Source organism: Chlorocebus sabaeus, chromosome 1 (genome assembly GCF_047675955.1).
Source record: "Chlorocebus sabaeus isolate Y175 chromosome 1, mChlSab1.0.hap1, whole genome shotgun sequence".
Classification (NCBI taxonomy): Eukaryota; Metazoa; Chordata; class Mammalia; order Primates; family Cercopithecidae; genus Chlorocebus; species Chlorocebus sabaeus.
In genome coordinates, this window is record NC_132904.1 from 79754076 (window position 1) to 79770420 (window position 16345).

At 39.0% G+C, this 16345-nt stretch overlaps 1 protein-coding gene across 4 annotated transcripts in view; it reads left to right on the plus strand.

Annotated features, from left to right (window-relative positions):
- Positions 1-364: 364 nt before the first annotated feature.
- Positions 365-16345, plus strand: part of PCF11 (PCF11 cleavage and polyadenylation factor subunit) — a 28656-nt gene continuing 12675 nt past the window's right edge. For 2 of the 4 annotated variants that reach the window (XM_008020322.3, XM_008020321.3), the window contains exons 1-9: positions 365-865; positions 4536-4661; positions 6876-7064; positions 7404-7598; positions 8792-9906; positions 10316-10499; positions 10603-11086; positions 11615-13182; positions 15032-15128. In XM_008020322.3, coding sequence (XP_008018513.3) covers positions 674-865; positions 4536-4661; positions 6876-7064; positions 7404-7598; positions 8792-9906; positions 10316-10499; positions 10603-11086; positions 11615-13182; positions 15032-15128 — 4150 coding nt within the window. In that variant the 5' untranslated portion in view covers positions 365-673. The remainder of the gene's footprint in view (positions 866-4535; positions 4662-6875; positions 7065-7403; positions 7599-8791; positions 9907-10315; positions 10500-10602; positions 11087-11614; positions 13183-15031; positions 15129-16345) is intronic. The other 2 variants (XM_008020323.3, XM_038005413.2) reach the window with 1 other exon arrangement.

Genomic DNA, 16345 nt, shown 5'->3' on the forward strand with positions numbered 1-16345 from the left:
GCTGGGAAGCTAGAGGGAGGGACGAAGAGGTGACGGCTGAGCCTTCTTCTTAAAGTGGTTGGGTTGGGCCTCGGGAACTGCCTTCCCCAGGCCTATTGGCTTCCCTGAATGGGTTGTTATGGTAACAAATGACCGAACAGTCCCTTATGAATCGGCCAATGACAAGGGCCGTCTTTTCCAGCGCACCTCCGAGCCGTAGATGTTGCGAAAGTCCGGGTAGAGGCCGGAGAAGAAGGCGGTGCCAGGACGTCCTGCGGAAGGGCCGGGGGCGGGGCTCGTGACGTTACCGGGTCAGCCAATCACGCCTGGTTTTATCAGCGGCCCCGCCCTTTTACCGCACATTTCCCCTCCCCTAGTTCATTTCGCACGACGCAGCGGTTGGGAACACAGACATTTTCGGAGCTGGAGCCGCCACTGCCGCCGCCATTTTGTGTCTGTGGAGAAAGAAGCTTCTGTGGCGGCTGGAAGTGGACGGAGATCACCCGCGAGACGGCGGCGTTTCATACCCGAGGTTCCCCCTGTGTCGTCCCCCATCCCCCCTCCGCGGTCAGCATGTGGTGAAGCCGGAGCCGCGAGAGATCCGGGGAGAGGAAGAGGAGTCGGAAGGGAGGCGGGGTATCCAGAGCGGCTTCAGCTTCAGCTGCGGCGGACCTCGGAGGGGGGCCGCGGCGCAATGTCAGAGCAGACGCCGGCCGAGGCCGGTGCTGCGGGGGCCCGGGAGGACGCCTGTCGGGATTATCAGTCATCGCTCGAAGACCTGACCTTCAATAGCAAGCCGCACATCAATATGCTGACCATTCTAGCCGAGGAGAACCTGCCCTTCGCCAAGGAGATCGTCTCTCTCATCGAGGCCCAAACCGCCAAGGTTTTTATACACCCCGCAGCCTCCTATTCTTCTAATACTCCCTGATTTTAGTGTCAGCCTCATCCCAGGTCTCGCTTCCATCCCAAGGGGGACAGTGTTCCTTCTCTCCAACCCCCCACCCCCCTCCAACTCAGGCTCGGTCTTTGGCCCAGGCTTGGAGCATGGGCCTCTCGGGGGGAGGGAGTGGGGAGGATAAAGGGTGGAGTCCCACTTCCGCTTACCAACTCCCTTTTTAGGCCACCGCATTGTATATCCCGACACACACACGCTTTGAATAGAGCCCTTTTGGGTGGGGGAGACTTAAAGGCAGTTTGTGGTTTGGGGAAGTAAGAGTTAACATAAGCCATTTTAATCCCCTGGGAAGTGGGAGAGTGGGTCTCCCATTTTCCCCCAGCACCCTTTTTGGTAATTGTGTTCTGTGGGTTGGAAGGAGGTGAAGGGGGACCTGGGAGCGAGCTGTTGGTGGGTGGGAATAGGGATTTGGCCCCGAGTGGAGCAGCCGCCTGTTAGGAGCCCAACATGGCGCCTGAAAAGCACATGATGCGAAAGGGAAGAGAGGAGAATCCATTCCCTGCCAGCCAGGCAGCTGCTCACACCCGTCAGCCCCATTTTGGGGTGGGGGCGGCTAGATAAAACTTTTCTTCTCCTATTGGAGGGTCTAATTTGTCCCAAAATAGGGGCAAGTGGGGTTGAGGGTGGGGTTTGGGTGGGGGGGGGGGAGATCTTATCCAACCTGTAGGTGGAGAACTGGCCCAGAGGGTAACAAGTACTTGCAGTTTCTCTGAAAAGTTCAGTCCCTCCTCCTCTTCCTTTTCTCTTTTTTTCTCCCTTCCCTGATAGCGAAGGAGTGTTTTTCTTTACCCCTTGACAGAAGTGGTCCTCTGCCACCTTATATTTCCCTGTAGTCCTCCTCTTCTGTGGATTCATATGGGAGCGATATGTCACTTAAGTAAAGTTACTGTTAAACTTAGTTACACTGAGTTTTAATAGCGTCCCAGTGCTACATTTTATTTTTCAAGCTTGTACTTACGGTTTAGTTTTTTCTAGTTGTTAGTGATTGCAATTATCAGGATGAGCCTCCTTTTAGCAGAGTGAACCCCTTTTTAAAGGCCACTTTAACAACAACCACCAATATATTGTTTAGAGACGGTTTCTGTCTAGTGTAAAACTGAGTGGTCTGACTCTAATAAATGGTTTTGAAATGTGTGACTGGTATTATAAAATTTGTGAATAAAACATATAAAATATGTATTTGTCTTTTTTATTTACCTTTGTAAGGTGTAGAATCTGTTTCCAAGACTTATTTTTATCTACGTGGTTGTGTGTTTTAAACAAAAGTCTTTAAGTGACTTGGGTTCATTCTTCTTTAGGTTCCATCCACTCTTTTGGGTAAACCTCCTCACAAGATACACGGTTTCAGGTGGTCCTTTCATACTTTAAAGAGGACGAAAAGGAAGGTTTTTTTCCTTTTTTCTTTTAAGGGCCTCAACAAGTTTATCATGCTCAGTCTGACAGCTAAAATACAAGTTTTCGTTCACTTTTTCCTGTGAATGTGTATGTAAAACAGCAATTTTTTTTTTTAAGTATGAGATTTAAAAAGGAAGCATTCCTCATACTCAACATGCTTTTTATTGATACCACAAACATCTTGGACATGAAAACTTAGTTTTTGCCTGTTGAAGGCTTAACTTGACATTAAATGCCTTAAAGCACTCATGTTTTTAAGGCAAAAACATTGAGTTTTAAAATTAATTACCTCGTATCTTGGGATTTAATATTCCACAGCGCCTAATATTGAGCAGCTCAGGTTGTCACTCAAAAGAACAGTTTCCTTGCTGGTTTTTAATGGATCCAGAAGACCTTCGAGAACCGAAAACTAAATGCTGAATATAGTGACCACATAAAACTTGTGTTTGTATATCGCTACACAGTGATGAAAATAGATGGGCTATTTGCTGGTATAAGACTGAAATTTTGGGGGCACACGTTTCCTGCTTATTTTTGTAAAGCCAGATTGAGGAAAAGATGTAAAAGTCACTTTGGGGGAACTATCTTAATCCTGGTTGGGATTGAGGGTGAGGGGAGGGATTTTCCGTTATTTGGTAGCAAACTGGCCTGGTTTTGTGTTTTGGAGGTGAATGTTTGTGTCCTTATTCTTTAGCTTCTCTGCGTTACTAAAGGATTCACACTTAATTTGACTCCTCCCAAGAGAGAGCAGTAGCAAAAAATAATACATATAAGGACTTCACTTGTACAATAAAAAATTAGCCTACTTAACAGACTGGTGTTAAAGAGAGCCTGTTTATCTTCATAAGTACCATAATGACTAAAGTGGTGTAAAACATGACATGGTAAGGTAAAGACACAGCGGTAAACCATTTGACATGTTCGTACTTAATATAGTTGACCCACATGCAGTGGGTGAAGCCTTTTATTGAACAGTACTTTAAAAGAAAGTTTTCATAAAGTTATTCAAAGGTTTCCTTAGCCAACTTTTGGTCGTAAAGGTGTTATCAGAAGCAAGAGCATTTCCACACACTTGTATGGGCAATTGGTTTTATTAAATATGGCATTGTGTACTCCAGAACTGTGAGCCTACCCTAGCTTCAGGCAGCTATGGGTAAGTGTTATCAGGGTTTAAGATTCCTATACACGTGGGGTGGGTAAATGGGGATAACCTAAGTTTTTTGTTTTGTATTTAAAAAATCATGAGTACTCCTTTGGAGTCAGAGTTAAGACTATTATGGTGTGTCTTAATGCTCCTCAACAAGTCTGTGAACCTGCTGATGCTTTCTGGAAGCTTGCTGTGCCTTCTAAAAGCCAGTGGTGGGTAGGCATTGCCGTTGAACTGGGGCAACATTTCTTTACTTTGGAAAGGGCCACCTGTATATCAGCATCACCACACTGGCTCTGCACAAATTTATAACCCCTGGTTTGTGCATGTCAGAGGAAACTATCGGCGGAGAGTCCAGGCTGTGAAGAAAATCTTCAGGACAAATCCTGGTTTCCAGAGTCAAGTTCAACCTGATTTACATGATTCAGCGGCTGCTCCATCCAGTTTTTCTTGTCTGAGTAACAAACTTGCAACTTCCTGCATGTTGTTGTGCAAGTTTCAGTGTTTTGCCATTGACTTCCTAGGTGAAGTGTTTTTAATTTTTGTTCATTTGGATTATAGAGAAGTAATCCTAGTGATTTTACAGGTAACAAAAGCTTCAGAGACTTGAACATATAAAATATGCCTATGGAAATCAGTTTCTACAAGAGGTCTAAAAACTGCTTTGAGTGTAGGCACACCATTGTAAATTAATATGGGTCCCAAAACTGACACTTGGATTACATAAAGTAATTTTCCCTCGCCTCCTCTTTATTTTTGTCACTTAAAACACAGGTCTTTTTACCACATGAACTTGAAATTTCATTGAATGTTAAATGAGTATATTAGGGATTACAGCTGTTGTTCATCCTGGTAATTCTGAGCTTTTGTGTGCTCAACTAAGGATTGTAAGAGTTGAGAACTTGATTGAACACTTAAGTTTCATAAAGATTACTTCAAAAGTATTTAGTATCAACAAAAATAGAGGTCTGTATTGTAGGTTTAAAAACTCACTTTTAAAAGTAATTATTTGGTGGTAATTCATTATACTAAACTTCTCAGTTTCTTTTTATTCAGGCTCCTTCCTCAGAGAAGCTTCCTGTTATGTACCTTATGGATTCTATTGTGAAAAACGTTGGAAGAGAGTATCTCACTGCCTTTACTAAAAATCTAGTTGCAACATTTATTTGTGTGTTTGAAAAGGTACATATGCATTTAGAAACATTTGTGTTTTTTAAAAAAATGTGTTCCTGATTAAATAAATACTTGCTTTGTGTTGGGTTTTCTTGGGTGGTGAAATGTTTTATACTTTTGGACATTTATCGTTAGTACCATTTCAAAGAAAGAGGTTGAAGTTAATGTTTTATGTTAGATTTTTAGAACAGATTCTAGGAGTTTACATTGTCCATTTAAGAATAGATGGATTTGCTTTTAGAATTGTGCTTTTTAAAAAAATTGAGTTTGTTCATTTGAACATCTGTTTCATCACTTATAAACCAGGCAAAAAGATCTGAAATCGTCAAGAGTAATTAAAATTTCATTGTTTAAATTTCTGGTGTTAGGATGTTGACTGTTCTCTGGGGGAAAAAAAGCATAATCCCTCAGTGTCTCAACCTGTGATTGGTTCCTGAAACTTCTGTGTTTTTTTGTTTTGTTTTCTGGAAATGTTTACTCTTTTGTTACATTGTTCAAGTATGTTTTAGGTGAATGTTGTTGGTATGTGTCAATGGTGGACTAGTTAATTGCTGTAGGTTATTCTGGAAATACTTTTCCCTCCACCTTAGTGTTCAGAAATTAGGCTTATTTTTCATATCTAGAGATTGTAAATTTCTTCCATAACATTGTAACATACGTGGTGGTTTGGTTACAGCAGTATTATGTTGAGGAAGACAAGGGATTTGCTGAGGTAATTCTCTGCCTGTCAGGCTGTATCTTTCACATTGAGCAAAAAGGCACTTATGAGATATTTAGGTTTAAAGATTGTTTCCTAATGACAGTATTTGGTGGTAGTTATATTTTAGTAGATGAACACCTGTGTGTCAGTTGTCAGATTTGTAGAATTGGAATTTTTTTTGGAAGAACTATTATTAGATTTTACATGTTTATTAGAAAATAGGTAGTTGCTATTTGAGAAATGTTTTTAAGTTCTTAGAGAAAAGAAATAGTATATATAGAAGAAATTTGGAAAGCTCCATACCAGATAGCATTAAAATGCTTGTTAATAGAATATTGTAGACATTTGCTGAATACTGCTAACCAGAGGCTATAGTCTTAAGGAGAAGCTTAACCATCCTCTTGGTTTCAGTTTCAGTATGTTCAAATTCACTTGGGTGTTTGGTAGCATACCTTTACTGAATCTAAGTGGGCATTAACATGACAGTTGATTAAAATGACCTTATAATAAATACATTATTATATGAAGACTTAAAATATAGTTAAGGCTTACTGTCGTAATGTTGAAAATGTAACTCAGTTTTTACAAGTCCTAGGTTTCTTGATGGCGAATTTTCTTTCTTTTTCTTTTTTTTTTTTTGAGATGGAATTTTGCTCTTGTTGCCCACGCTTGAGTGCAGTGGCGCCATCTCGGCTCACTGCAACCTCCGCCTTCCAGGTTCAAGTGATTCTCCTGCCTCAGCCTCCCGAGTAGCTGGGATTACAGGCATGAGCCATCATGCCTGGCTGATTTTGTATTTTTAGTAAAGATGGGGTTTCACCATGTTGGTCAGGCTGGTCTTGAACTCCTGACCCCAGGTGATCCACCTGTCTTGGCCTCTCAAAGTGTTGGAATTACAGACGTGAGCCACCGTGCCTGGCAATGGCAGATTTTCTAAAAATTGTTAGGCCATCACAAACGTGAACAGATAAGTTATTTAAAACTAAGGCTTATCAGTGGTTAAGATTTTGTAAATTTCAGTTGTTAAAGTGCTTTCCATACCACAATAACTTATTCCTAGGTACCCAACCATATAGTATTGCTGAGCATTGGTTAGTGAGATAGTTTTGCCTTAATTTTAACTTTGTACTACTATGTAAATAATTTAAAACATTTAAGCCATCAGGTAATCAATTTTTCTAGTAGTTTTATATTTTTTAGTTTTATATTTTCTAGTTTTATATTTTTTTCCAGAGTAAGAGTAATGTTAGGAATATTATACTAAGCTCTAAGAAGTGGAAACGTTTTGTATATAGAAAGGCTCGCCTGGTTGGTTGCTTGCATGAAGGCTAGGTGAAAATGGCTTTAATTATTCTGTTTTTGAAGGAGAAATGCACCTTTAATAAATTATTACTGTTGAATATACTTACCAATGGGTAGTACAGTTCTATACGTGAAGTAGAGCAGATTTATATAACTTACATTTAATATATAAAATATTCTATAGTAACTTAACAAGCCATAGAATTGTTCTGTTGTTCTAGGTGGATGAAAATACTAGGAAAAGTTTATTTAAGTTACGTTCCACATGGGATGAAATATTCCCTTTGAAGAAACTTTATGCCCTGGATGTCAGAGTCAATTCATTAGATCCTGCTTGGCCTATTAAACCTCTACCCCCCAATGTGAATACGTCTAGCATCCATGTGAATCCTAAATTTTTAAATAAATCGGTAAGTTTTAATATGAATAGTATGTAACATGCTTTTAAGTATCACATTTTGAATTCTTCTAGAGAACTTAATGCCAGAAAGCCAAAATAGAATACAGTGAATTGGTTCAATTTGAAAAAAAAATAATATGTATATATTTGGAATTTTTATTTAGAAATGTATTCACCTTGTTTAGGTATTATGTAACATTTAATTTGGCTTTTAAATTCCTGGTAAGTTTTCTGTGTGATATTTAGGAATTTGGATAATTATTGAGAGTTAAACTGATAATTTTTATTTACTCCCTAGCTTCCTTTTTAGCTGATATATTTTTCTTAAACAAATTGTCTTTTCTTATAGCCCGAGGAGCCTTCAACACCTGGTACAGTGGTCAGTTCCCCTAGCATCTCCACTCCTCCAATTGTTCCTGATATACAAAAGAATCTTACACAAGAACAACTAATAAGGCAGCAGTTACTGGCAAAGCAAAAGCAGTTGTTAGAACTTCAGCAGAAAAAGCTGGAGCTTGAGCTAGAGCAAGCTAAGGCACAACTGGTAAGTAAGGGAGATTGGCATTTTAAATATTTTAAACCTGTATAACAATAGAGAAGTAATGTTTATGTTTGAATTTTATTAATGTTACTTTTATTAGTAGTGTACTCTTAACTTTTTTACAAATTATGGTATATTTATTAGATAATACTTTTATATCTTTATTGTAAAATTCACTTGGTTAAAAACCACATAGGCCAGGTGCAGTGGATCATGCCTGTAATCCCAACACTTTGGAAGTCCGAGGTGGGAGGATTGCTTGATTTTAGGAGTTTGAGGCCAGCCTGGGCAACATAGTGAGGCCCTACCAAAAAAAAAAAAAAAAAAAATTAGCCAGGTATGGTAGTGCATGCTTGTGGTCCCAGCTACTTGAGAGGCTGAGTTGGGAGGATCACTTAAGGCTGCAGTGAGATATGATTGCTTCACTGCACTCTAGCCTGAGTGACAGAACAAGATCCTGTCTCAAGAAAACCCCCCAAAAGAAAAAACTACACTATTTCCTCCAAATAGTTTTCTGTTAGATTGCCATCTTATAAAGTAGCATCTTAGTTTTGTTTGATCATTACATTATGTGGACTTAATATTTCAGTCCCAAGATGGTAGGCATGTTGTGGCAAATATTTCTGCATAGTCTTTAATGTTTTATGAGCTTATACTTCAGGAGCAGAAATGACAAAATTAAGGAGGCCAGGAAGAGTATATATTTCTACACATGAAATGATTTTATACTAAGTTATTTTGCTTAGCATTTGAGCTTATTTGACAGTGAGGTACAGGAAGGTAGAATTTTATAAGTTGATTAATAGCACCACTTTGGGAGAAACTAAATTTTAGGACTTAGAATTTAGCTGAAATGACTCTGATTCTTGTGCAGCTGGAGTGTAGTGATTTAGCAATTACTTAGGAGCAGTATGGCTCAGAATCCTGAATAATTAGAAAGAGAAACAATTTTTTTTCATTCTATTTAGAGATTATATTATAAAATCTCAAAAAATACTAGTAAGAAATAATGGGCAACTTAAATCATGGACTTTTCTTTTCATTGTAATCTCAATTTATACATTAGATGTGTACATTTTAAATATAGTGTTAAGTAAATATATTTATTGAATAAAGCATTATATTCTTCAGTTTGCAATTTCTTGACAATCTTCATGTTTTACGGTGTTGACATGAACATTTATTTTGTGTTTTAGGCAGTTTCTCTTAGTGTTCAGCAGGAAACATCCAATTTAGGTCCTGGATCTGCACCATCTAAATTACATGTTTCACAGATTCCCCCTATGGCAGTTAAAGCTCCTCATCAGGTTCCTGTGCAATCTGAGAAAAGCCGTCCAGGACCATCCTTACAAATTCAGGATGTGAAAGGAACTAACCGGGATCCTCGTCTGAACAGGATAAGCCAACATTCTCATGGAAAAGATCAAAGCCACAGGAAAGAATTTCTAATGAACACATTAAACCAGTCTGATGTTAAGACAAGTAAAACTATACCCTCTGAAAAACTAAATTCATCCAAGCAAGAAAAAAGTAAATCAGGTGAAAAAATAACCAAGAAAGAACTTGAACAATTAGATTCTAAATCGAAATCGAAATCGAAATCACCATCACCTTTGAAAAACAAATTGTCTCACACAAAAGACTTGAAAAATCAAGAATCAGAAAGTATGAGGTTGTCTGACATGAACAAGAGAGACCCAAGATTAAAAAAACATCTTCAGGATAAGACTGATGGCAAAGATGATGATGTGAAAGAGAAGAGAAAAACTGCAGAAAAAAAGGATAAAGATGAGCACATGAAGTCATCCGAACACAGACTGGCTGGAAGTAGAAATAAAATCATAAATGGCATTGTACAAAAACAGGATACAATAACAGAAGAGTCAGAAAAACAGGGGACAAAACCAGGGAGATCGAGTACTAGAAAGCGATCAAGATCTCGATCACCCAAGTCTAGGTCACCAATTATACATTCCCCAAAGAGAAGAGATAGGCGGTCACCCAAACGAAGGCAAAGAAGTATGTCTCCAACGTCGACACCTAAGGCTGGAAAGATTCGCCAGTCTGGAGTTAAGCAGTCACATATGGAAGAGTTTACACCACCTTCTAGGGAAGACAGAAATGCTAAGAGAAGTACTAAACAGGATATTCGGGATCCAAGGCGAATGAAAAAGACTGAAGAGGAGCGGCCACAAGAAACTACAAATCAGCATTCTACAAAGTCAGGCACTGAACCAAAGGAGAATGTAGAAAACTGGCAAAGTTCCAAGTCTGCCAAAAGATGGAAATCTGGTTGGGAAGAAAATAAAAGGTATGATGTTAACATTTTAAGTCAAGTGTAATAGTGTATATGTTTCAAAAGATAGTGTTAATTTAAAAATTGGAAAATGTTTATTGGTGCTGTTAGTACTTTTTTCCATCTAATTCTTACATCTCTGTGGGTTAAATACTATTATTATTTCTATTTTACAGATAAGGAAACTGAAGTTTAGAAAGGTTAACTAATCTACCTAAGGCTGCAGTCCAGGACATGCAAGAATCAGAATTCATATCTGTTTTTGCTGATTGCATATTTCATGCTCTTAATCATTTAATTAATTACTTTTTGTGGTTACATATGCCCATTTTAACCATATCCTTTTGAAAAGAATCTTTAAATATGGTCCTGAGTATTATTTTAAAAAACATTTCAAAGTAACATACTGCTTTTATGGTTTCAGCTTACAGCAGGTTGATGAACATAGTAAACCTCCTCATCTGAGGCATAGGGAGAGCTGGTCAAGCACTAAAGGAATTTTATCACCTCGAGCCCCAAAGCAGCAACAGCATCGATTAAGTGTAGATGCCAATCTTCAGATTCCTAAAGAGTTAACTCTTGCAAGCAAAAGAGAATTACTTCAAAAGGTAGTTACTATGATTAATCCCATGTCATTATTCTCTTTTGTCTATTTTTTTGGTATTTTTTTATATTTAAAATATTTTATTTCCTTTTATCACCCCTATACAGACGAGTGAACGTTTAGCATCTGGTGAAATTACACAGGATGACTTCCTTGTTGTTGTGCATCAAATTCGACAGCTATTTCAGTATCAAGAAGGTAAACATAGATGCAATGTACGGGATAGTCCTACAGAAGAAAATAAAGGTGGATTAAAAAAGAAACCTCTCTTATCTGATGCTGAATTAACCTACTATGAACATAAAGCAAAACTGAAAAGGACACAGGTTCAGCATTCATTTCCAAGACTTGATCTCTTAGATCCTGATATTTTTGACTACCCTTTGACTGATGCCTTGTTGTCTGGAATAGAATGTGAGCCATCCAAAAGTAAACATGCAAGTAGGAATAGTGGAGCACAGTTTGACAGAAAAGAACAATTTAGTGAAAGAGCAAGACGTCTTTCTCCTATATCTGGGAGTCGTACTTATGCTGAGAATCTTTCACCCCATGAGGGCCGGAGAAGACATGACGAGCAAGTCTCTGCTAAAGGTAGAAAAAGTTAAATCAGATTATGCCTATTGAATCACACAGCAGTGAAGGGAAAATGAACAAGCTAAGTGGGGATGGATTTTTGTGACTGTTCAGAGTACCATTTTTTTCCCATTTATTTTGTTACTTTTTTCCCTTTAAGGAAAGGGAAGGGAAGGGAGCTAATATTTCTAAGGCCAGTTGTGTGTCAGGTACTTCATTAGGTTTTTTAAATATGTAATTTGATTTAATCCTCACAACAACACAACAAAGTATATATTCTCCCCATTTTACAGAGAGGAAATAAAAGAGAGGTTAAATAACTTGCTCTCAGAATGAAATAATTAGTATGTTGATAGGATGGGAATGTTTTTGTTACTCAGGTGTGTCTGACTCTAGAGGGCATCCTCTTATCTGCTGCTTTATGCTGTCTGTCTCTTCCTGCCCCCTAGTGAGATAGTTATATCTTTGGCTAAACATTTATATGAAAAGAGAAGATTTTAAGATAACTTTAGATTTAGTGAAAATAATTTTTTTCCTTTATAAAAGGTGTGCGAGAAGAGCAGAGATCTCCATTCAATGATCGTTTTCCACTTAAGCGACCTCGATACGAAGATTCAGATAAACCATTTGTAGATAGCCCAGCATCAAGATTCGCCGGCCTGGATACAAATCAGCGACTTACAGCTTTAGCTGAAGACAGACCATTATTTGATGGACCTAGTAGGCCATCAGTAGCAAGAGATGGCCCAACCAAGATGATTTTTGAAGGACCTAATAAATTAAGCCCTCGAATTGATGGACCTCCCACACCAGCTTCTCTTCGGTTTGATGGGTCACCAGGACAAATGGGGGGAGGAGGCCCTTTGAGATTTGAAGGGCCACAAGGTCAGCTAGGAGGTGGGTGTCCTTTGAGATTTGAAGGTCCTCCAGGACCAGTGGGGACACCTCTGCGGTTTGAGGGCCCAATTGGTCAAGCAGGAGGAGGTGGTTTTCGGTTTGAAGGTTCCCCTGGTCTGAGGTTTGAGGGATCTGCAGGTGGTTTACGATTTGAGGGACCAGGGGGCCAGCCTGTGGGTGGTCTGAGGTTTGAGGGACATCGTGGTCAACCCGTGGGTGGTCTAAGGTTTGAGGGACCTCATGGTCAGCCTGTGGGTGGACTTAGATTTGATAATCCCCGAGGTCAGCCTGTAGGTGGACTTAGATTTGAGGGGGGTCATGGTCCATCAGGGGCTGCGATTAGGTTTGATGGACCTCATGGTCAGCCAGGAGGTGGAATCAGATTTGAGGGCCCTTTGCTACAGCAAGGAGTTGGAATGAGGTTTGAGGGCCCCCATGGTCAGTCAGTAGCTGGTCTGAGATTTGAGGGACAACATAATCAACTTGGTGGAAACCTTAGGTTTGAGGGTCCACATGGCCAACCAGGGGTTGGTATCAGGTTTGAAGGCCCTTTAGTCCAACAAGGAGGTGGAATGAGGTTTGAGGGTCCTTCTGTACCAGGAGGTGGCCTGAGAATTGAAGGGCCTCTGGGTCAAGGTGGCCCAAGATTTGAAGGTTGTCATGCTTTAAGGTTTGATGGGCAGCCAGGTCAGCCGTCACTCTTGCCAAGATTTGATGGATTACATGGTCAGCCAGGTCCTAGATTTGAAAGGACTCCTGGTCAGCCAGGCCCTCAGAGGTTTGATGGACCACCTGGACAGCAGGTTCAGCCCAGATTTGATGGTGTACCTCAAAGATTTGATGGTCCACAACATCAGCAGACATCAAGGTTTGATATTCCTCTTGGTCTTCAAGGCACAAGATTTGACAATCATCCTTCACAAAGGCTTGAATCAGTATCTTTCAATCAGACTGGTCCATATAATGATCCACCTGGCAATGCTTTTAATGCCCCATCCCAAGGACTACAGTTCCAAAGACATGAACAAATATTTGATTCACCTCAAGGACCAAATTTTAATGGACCACATGGCCCTGGAAACCAGAGTTTCTCTAATCCACTTAACAGAGCTTCTGGACACTATTTTGATGAAAAAAATCTTCAGAGTTCTCAATTTGGAAACTTTGGCAATATACCTGCTCCAATGACAGTAGGAAATATTCAGGCATCTCAACAGGTAAGTCTGTTATTCTAAATTTGCGTTGTATGCAGATAACCATTTTTAAATGTTTCTAGAAAGGTTTTCAGGACATAGTTTATTGTATAGATTGGAAAGAAGTTTTTAATGTACTCTAAAGCCACCTGCTAAGGAAGTGGGATGAGCGTCTTTTGGGGATGAAATTTGCAGCTTAAATCCAAAATTGATTTTAGCTGTTTCAAACCCCCACCTCCAACTCTGCTTTTTTGTTTGTTTGTTTTTGCTTTAAAGCTTTTGAAATATTACACAATTGTGTTTCACAAAGGTCTGCATTGTAGAACTGTTCGGCCCTGATGTGCTTTAAAGTAGCCATGGAACTGATTGCTTGGACTGTTCTTTGACCAAGAATTTCATTAACCTGAGTTAAATAAGAAGATCAAATTTTGTCCATGCTTTCACAGTCTGTAATTCTTTTTCTTTGTCCTGTTTTTCTACTTTTTACCACCTTTCCAGTCACTTCAGTTAAACACAATTGTTTGATATTAATGTCAACATAGCAAACTTAGTAGCAAGTAGCCTTCCAAATACACTCTGGTTATGAAGCATGCAGTTACCTGTTGGTATTCTTTTACACTTGTTCTGTATACATTTTAAAATGCATACTGAAATAACTTTAAGGTAGTATGTTTACAATTTGTGATTAACTTGGTTGGTTTTGAATGACTACTTTTGCTTGCGTGCTGAAATTCTCCTGGGCTGAGTTTTATTTCTTTTCCAGGTGCTGACATTTTCTTACTAGGATAGATAGATTTATTTTATAGTAGTAAGATTGTATGGAAGAAAATACAAAATAAGAAAGATTTTAAAAGCACATTAGGAACATTATTAATAGAAAGTAGTCCTTCTATTCATCTCTAATCGTATGAAAAAACAGTTGGCCTGTCTAGATCTACTCTACTGTATATCCTTGAAAGAAATTGACACATACTCTAGAATGGTACTTAGTCTTGTTTCTACATTGCACAGAATTGGTGGGGTTTTTATTATGTGTACTCACCACCAAAAGTCCACATGTATACTGAAGAAGGATTATAAATGGACATTTATTTACATACCAGCAATATGTAGAAGTCCTGCCTCCCTCTGGACTGCAAATACTGTATTTGTCTGCCATTGCAGTTCTTGCTGCATGATTGTTCTATTTTTTAACATTCCCTTTGACGTCTTTTACAAGACCTTTTACAGGATTACTTCGTAATGTAGCTATAACTGTACACAAAGATAATGGCCAAGCAGGATACTTACCTGCTTGGTAATTCAGATTGCTAATTAAAACAGGCTTTTGATATCTGGAAAACGGGCAAGGGTGAGTAGTTCTGGCCTCAGTTTTGCTCCTAACTAGCCCTTGTGATTGTGTATAGGTCATATTGCTCTATGTCAGTTCTTCTATTTGTGAAATAAGGGAAAGCACCAGCAAGGTAAAGTGATTTGTGTAAAGTAACACAGCTAGTTACCTTATGTTTGTGTGGTATCTTACATTTTCCTTTTTGAGGGGCTACTTTGCCTCTCTAGTAGGTACCTTAAACTTTTCAAAGAAGTTTTAACCCATTCTCAGTAACTTATACCTCAGTGAAACGGGTAAGGGAAGGTTTTATTGTTCCTGTTTGTAGAAGACCTAGAAGTGAAGTGACACAGCCAAGTTACCTTTCTAAATCTTTATTTATTTAGATTTACTTTTCTAAATCTAAAACTAACTAAATCTTTAGTTACCTTTCTTAATCTAAGCCAGGCCTTGTGACATCTATGAATATTTTTATGTAATTAGGATGTTGAAAGTTTTACTTGAAATGTAGAAAGTATGTTCTTAAAATTAAGGTTTTTCTTAAAGGTTCTGAGTGGTGTTGCTCAGCCAGTAGCTTTTGGTCAAGGACAACAGTTTTTACCAGTTCATCCACAAAATCCTGGATTTGTTCAGAATCCTTCAGGTATGTAATTTCTGAACTTTGTTTTTCAAAAGACAAATGATTATTGTTTTGTTGAATAGCTAACTTGGTGAATTTTAGAAAATGACAGTTTTGCAAAGGTATATTTAATTTAGAGAAATTTAATCTGGCTGACATATTTTTGTTCCTTTTCTAAGTTTATTTACATTGTGGATGACCCTGTTTACAGCTAGAGATGGTTAGCGGGGACTTGTAGTCCATAGAACAGAGGGAAGGAAACCTATTGGGTGGAAACTGGGAGGTGGGAAGGAAGGTATGACATCTGTGTTGAGATAGAATGAAATAAATGACAAACCTCAGAAATCTCAGTTATTTGATGTTTCGAGTATGTGTTATGATCCAGTAGACATTTATTAAGTGAATACTGAGGATACTGCATTAATAAAGTTGATTAATTTTTATGTTTTTATGGGCACTCAAATAGCAAAAAGCGGCTTTCCTAGCCAGGTTCACTGATAAGCATCTTTGTTACTATGGGGTGAGGCTTAGTACTAGATAAAAGGACTTTTAAAATGGATTTTAGTTTTATTTATTTATTTATTTATTTATTTATTTATTTATGAGACAGAGTCTTGCTCTCTCACCCAGGCTGGAGTGCAGTGGTGCGATCTTGCCTCACTGCAGCTTCTGCCTCCAGGGTTCAAGCAATTCTGTCTCAGCCTCCTGAGTAGCTGGGACTACAGGCGCGTGCCACCAGACCCGGCTAACTTGTATTTTTAGTAGAGACGGAGTTTCACCATCTTGGCCAGGCTGGTTTTGAGCTCCTGACCTCAACTGATCTTCCCCCTTCAGTCTCCCAAAGTGCTGAGATGGCAGGTGTGAGCCACCATGCCTGGCAGAATGAATTTTAGTTTTAATATGTGGTAAGTGGGAAGTATATACATTAGTGATACCTGCTTTCATTTCTGAATCATTGAAACAGCTGTTTCAGAAACATGTTTTACTGTAGCATTGAGTTAATCAATTTATGGAGTTTTCCAAAACTTCTGAAGTAATTAGGAAATCCTAGCCAATATCTTTTTTATACATTAGTTCTTTTTTTTGTTTGTTTTTTGTTTTGATACGGTATCTTGCTCTGTCACCTAGGCTGGAGTGCAGTGATGTGATCTCAGCTCACTGCAAGCTCCACCTCCCGGGTTGACGCCATTCTCCTGCCTCAGCCTCCCGAGTAGCTGGGACTACAGGCGCCTGCCACCGCG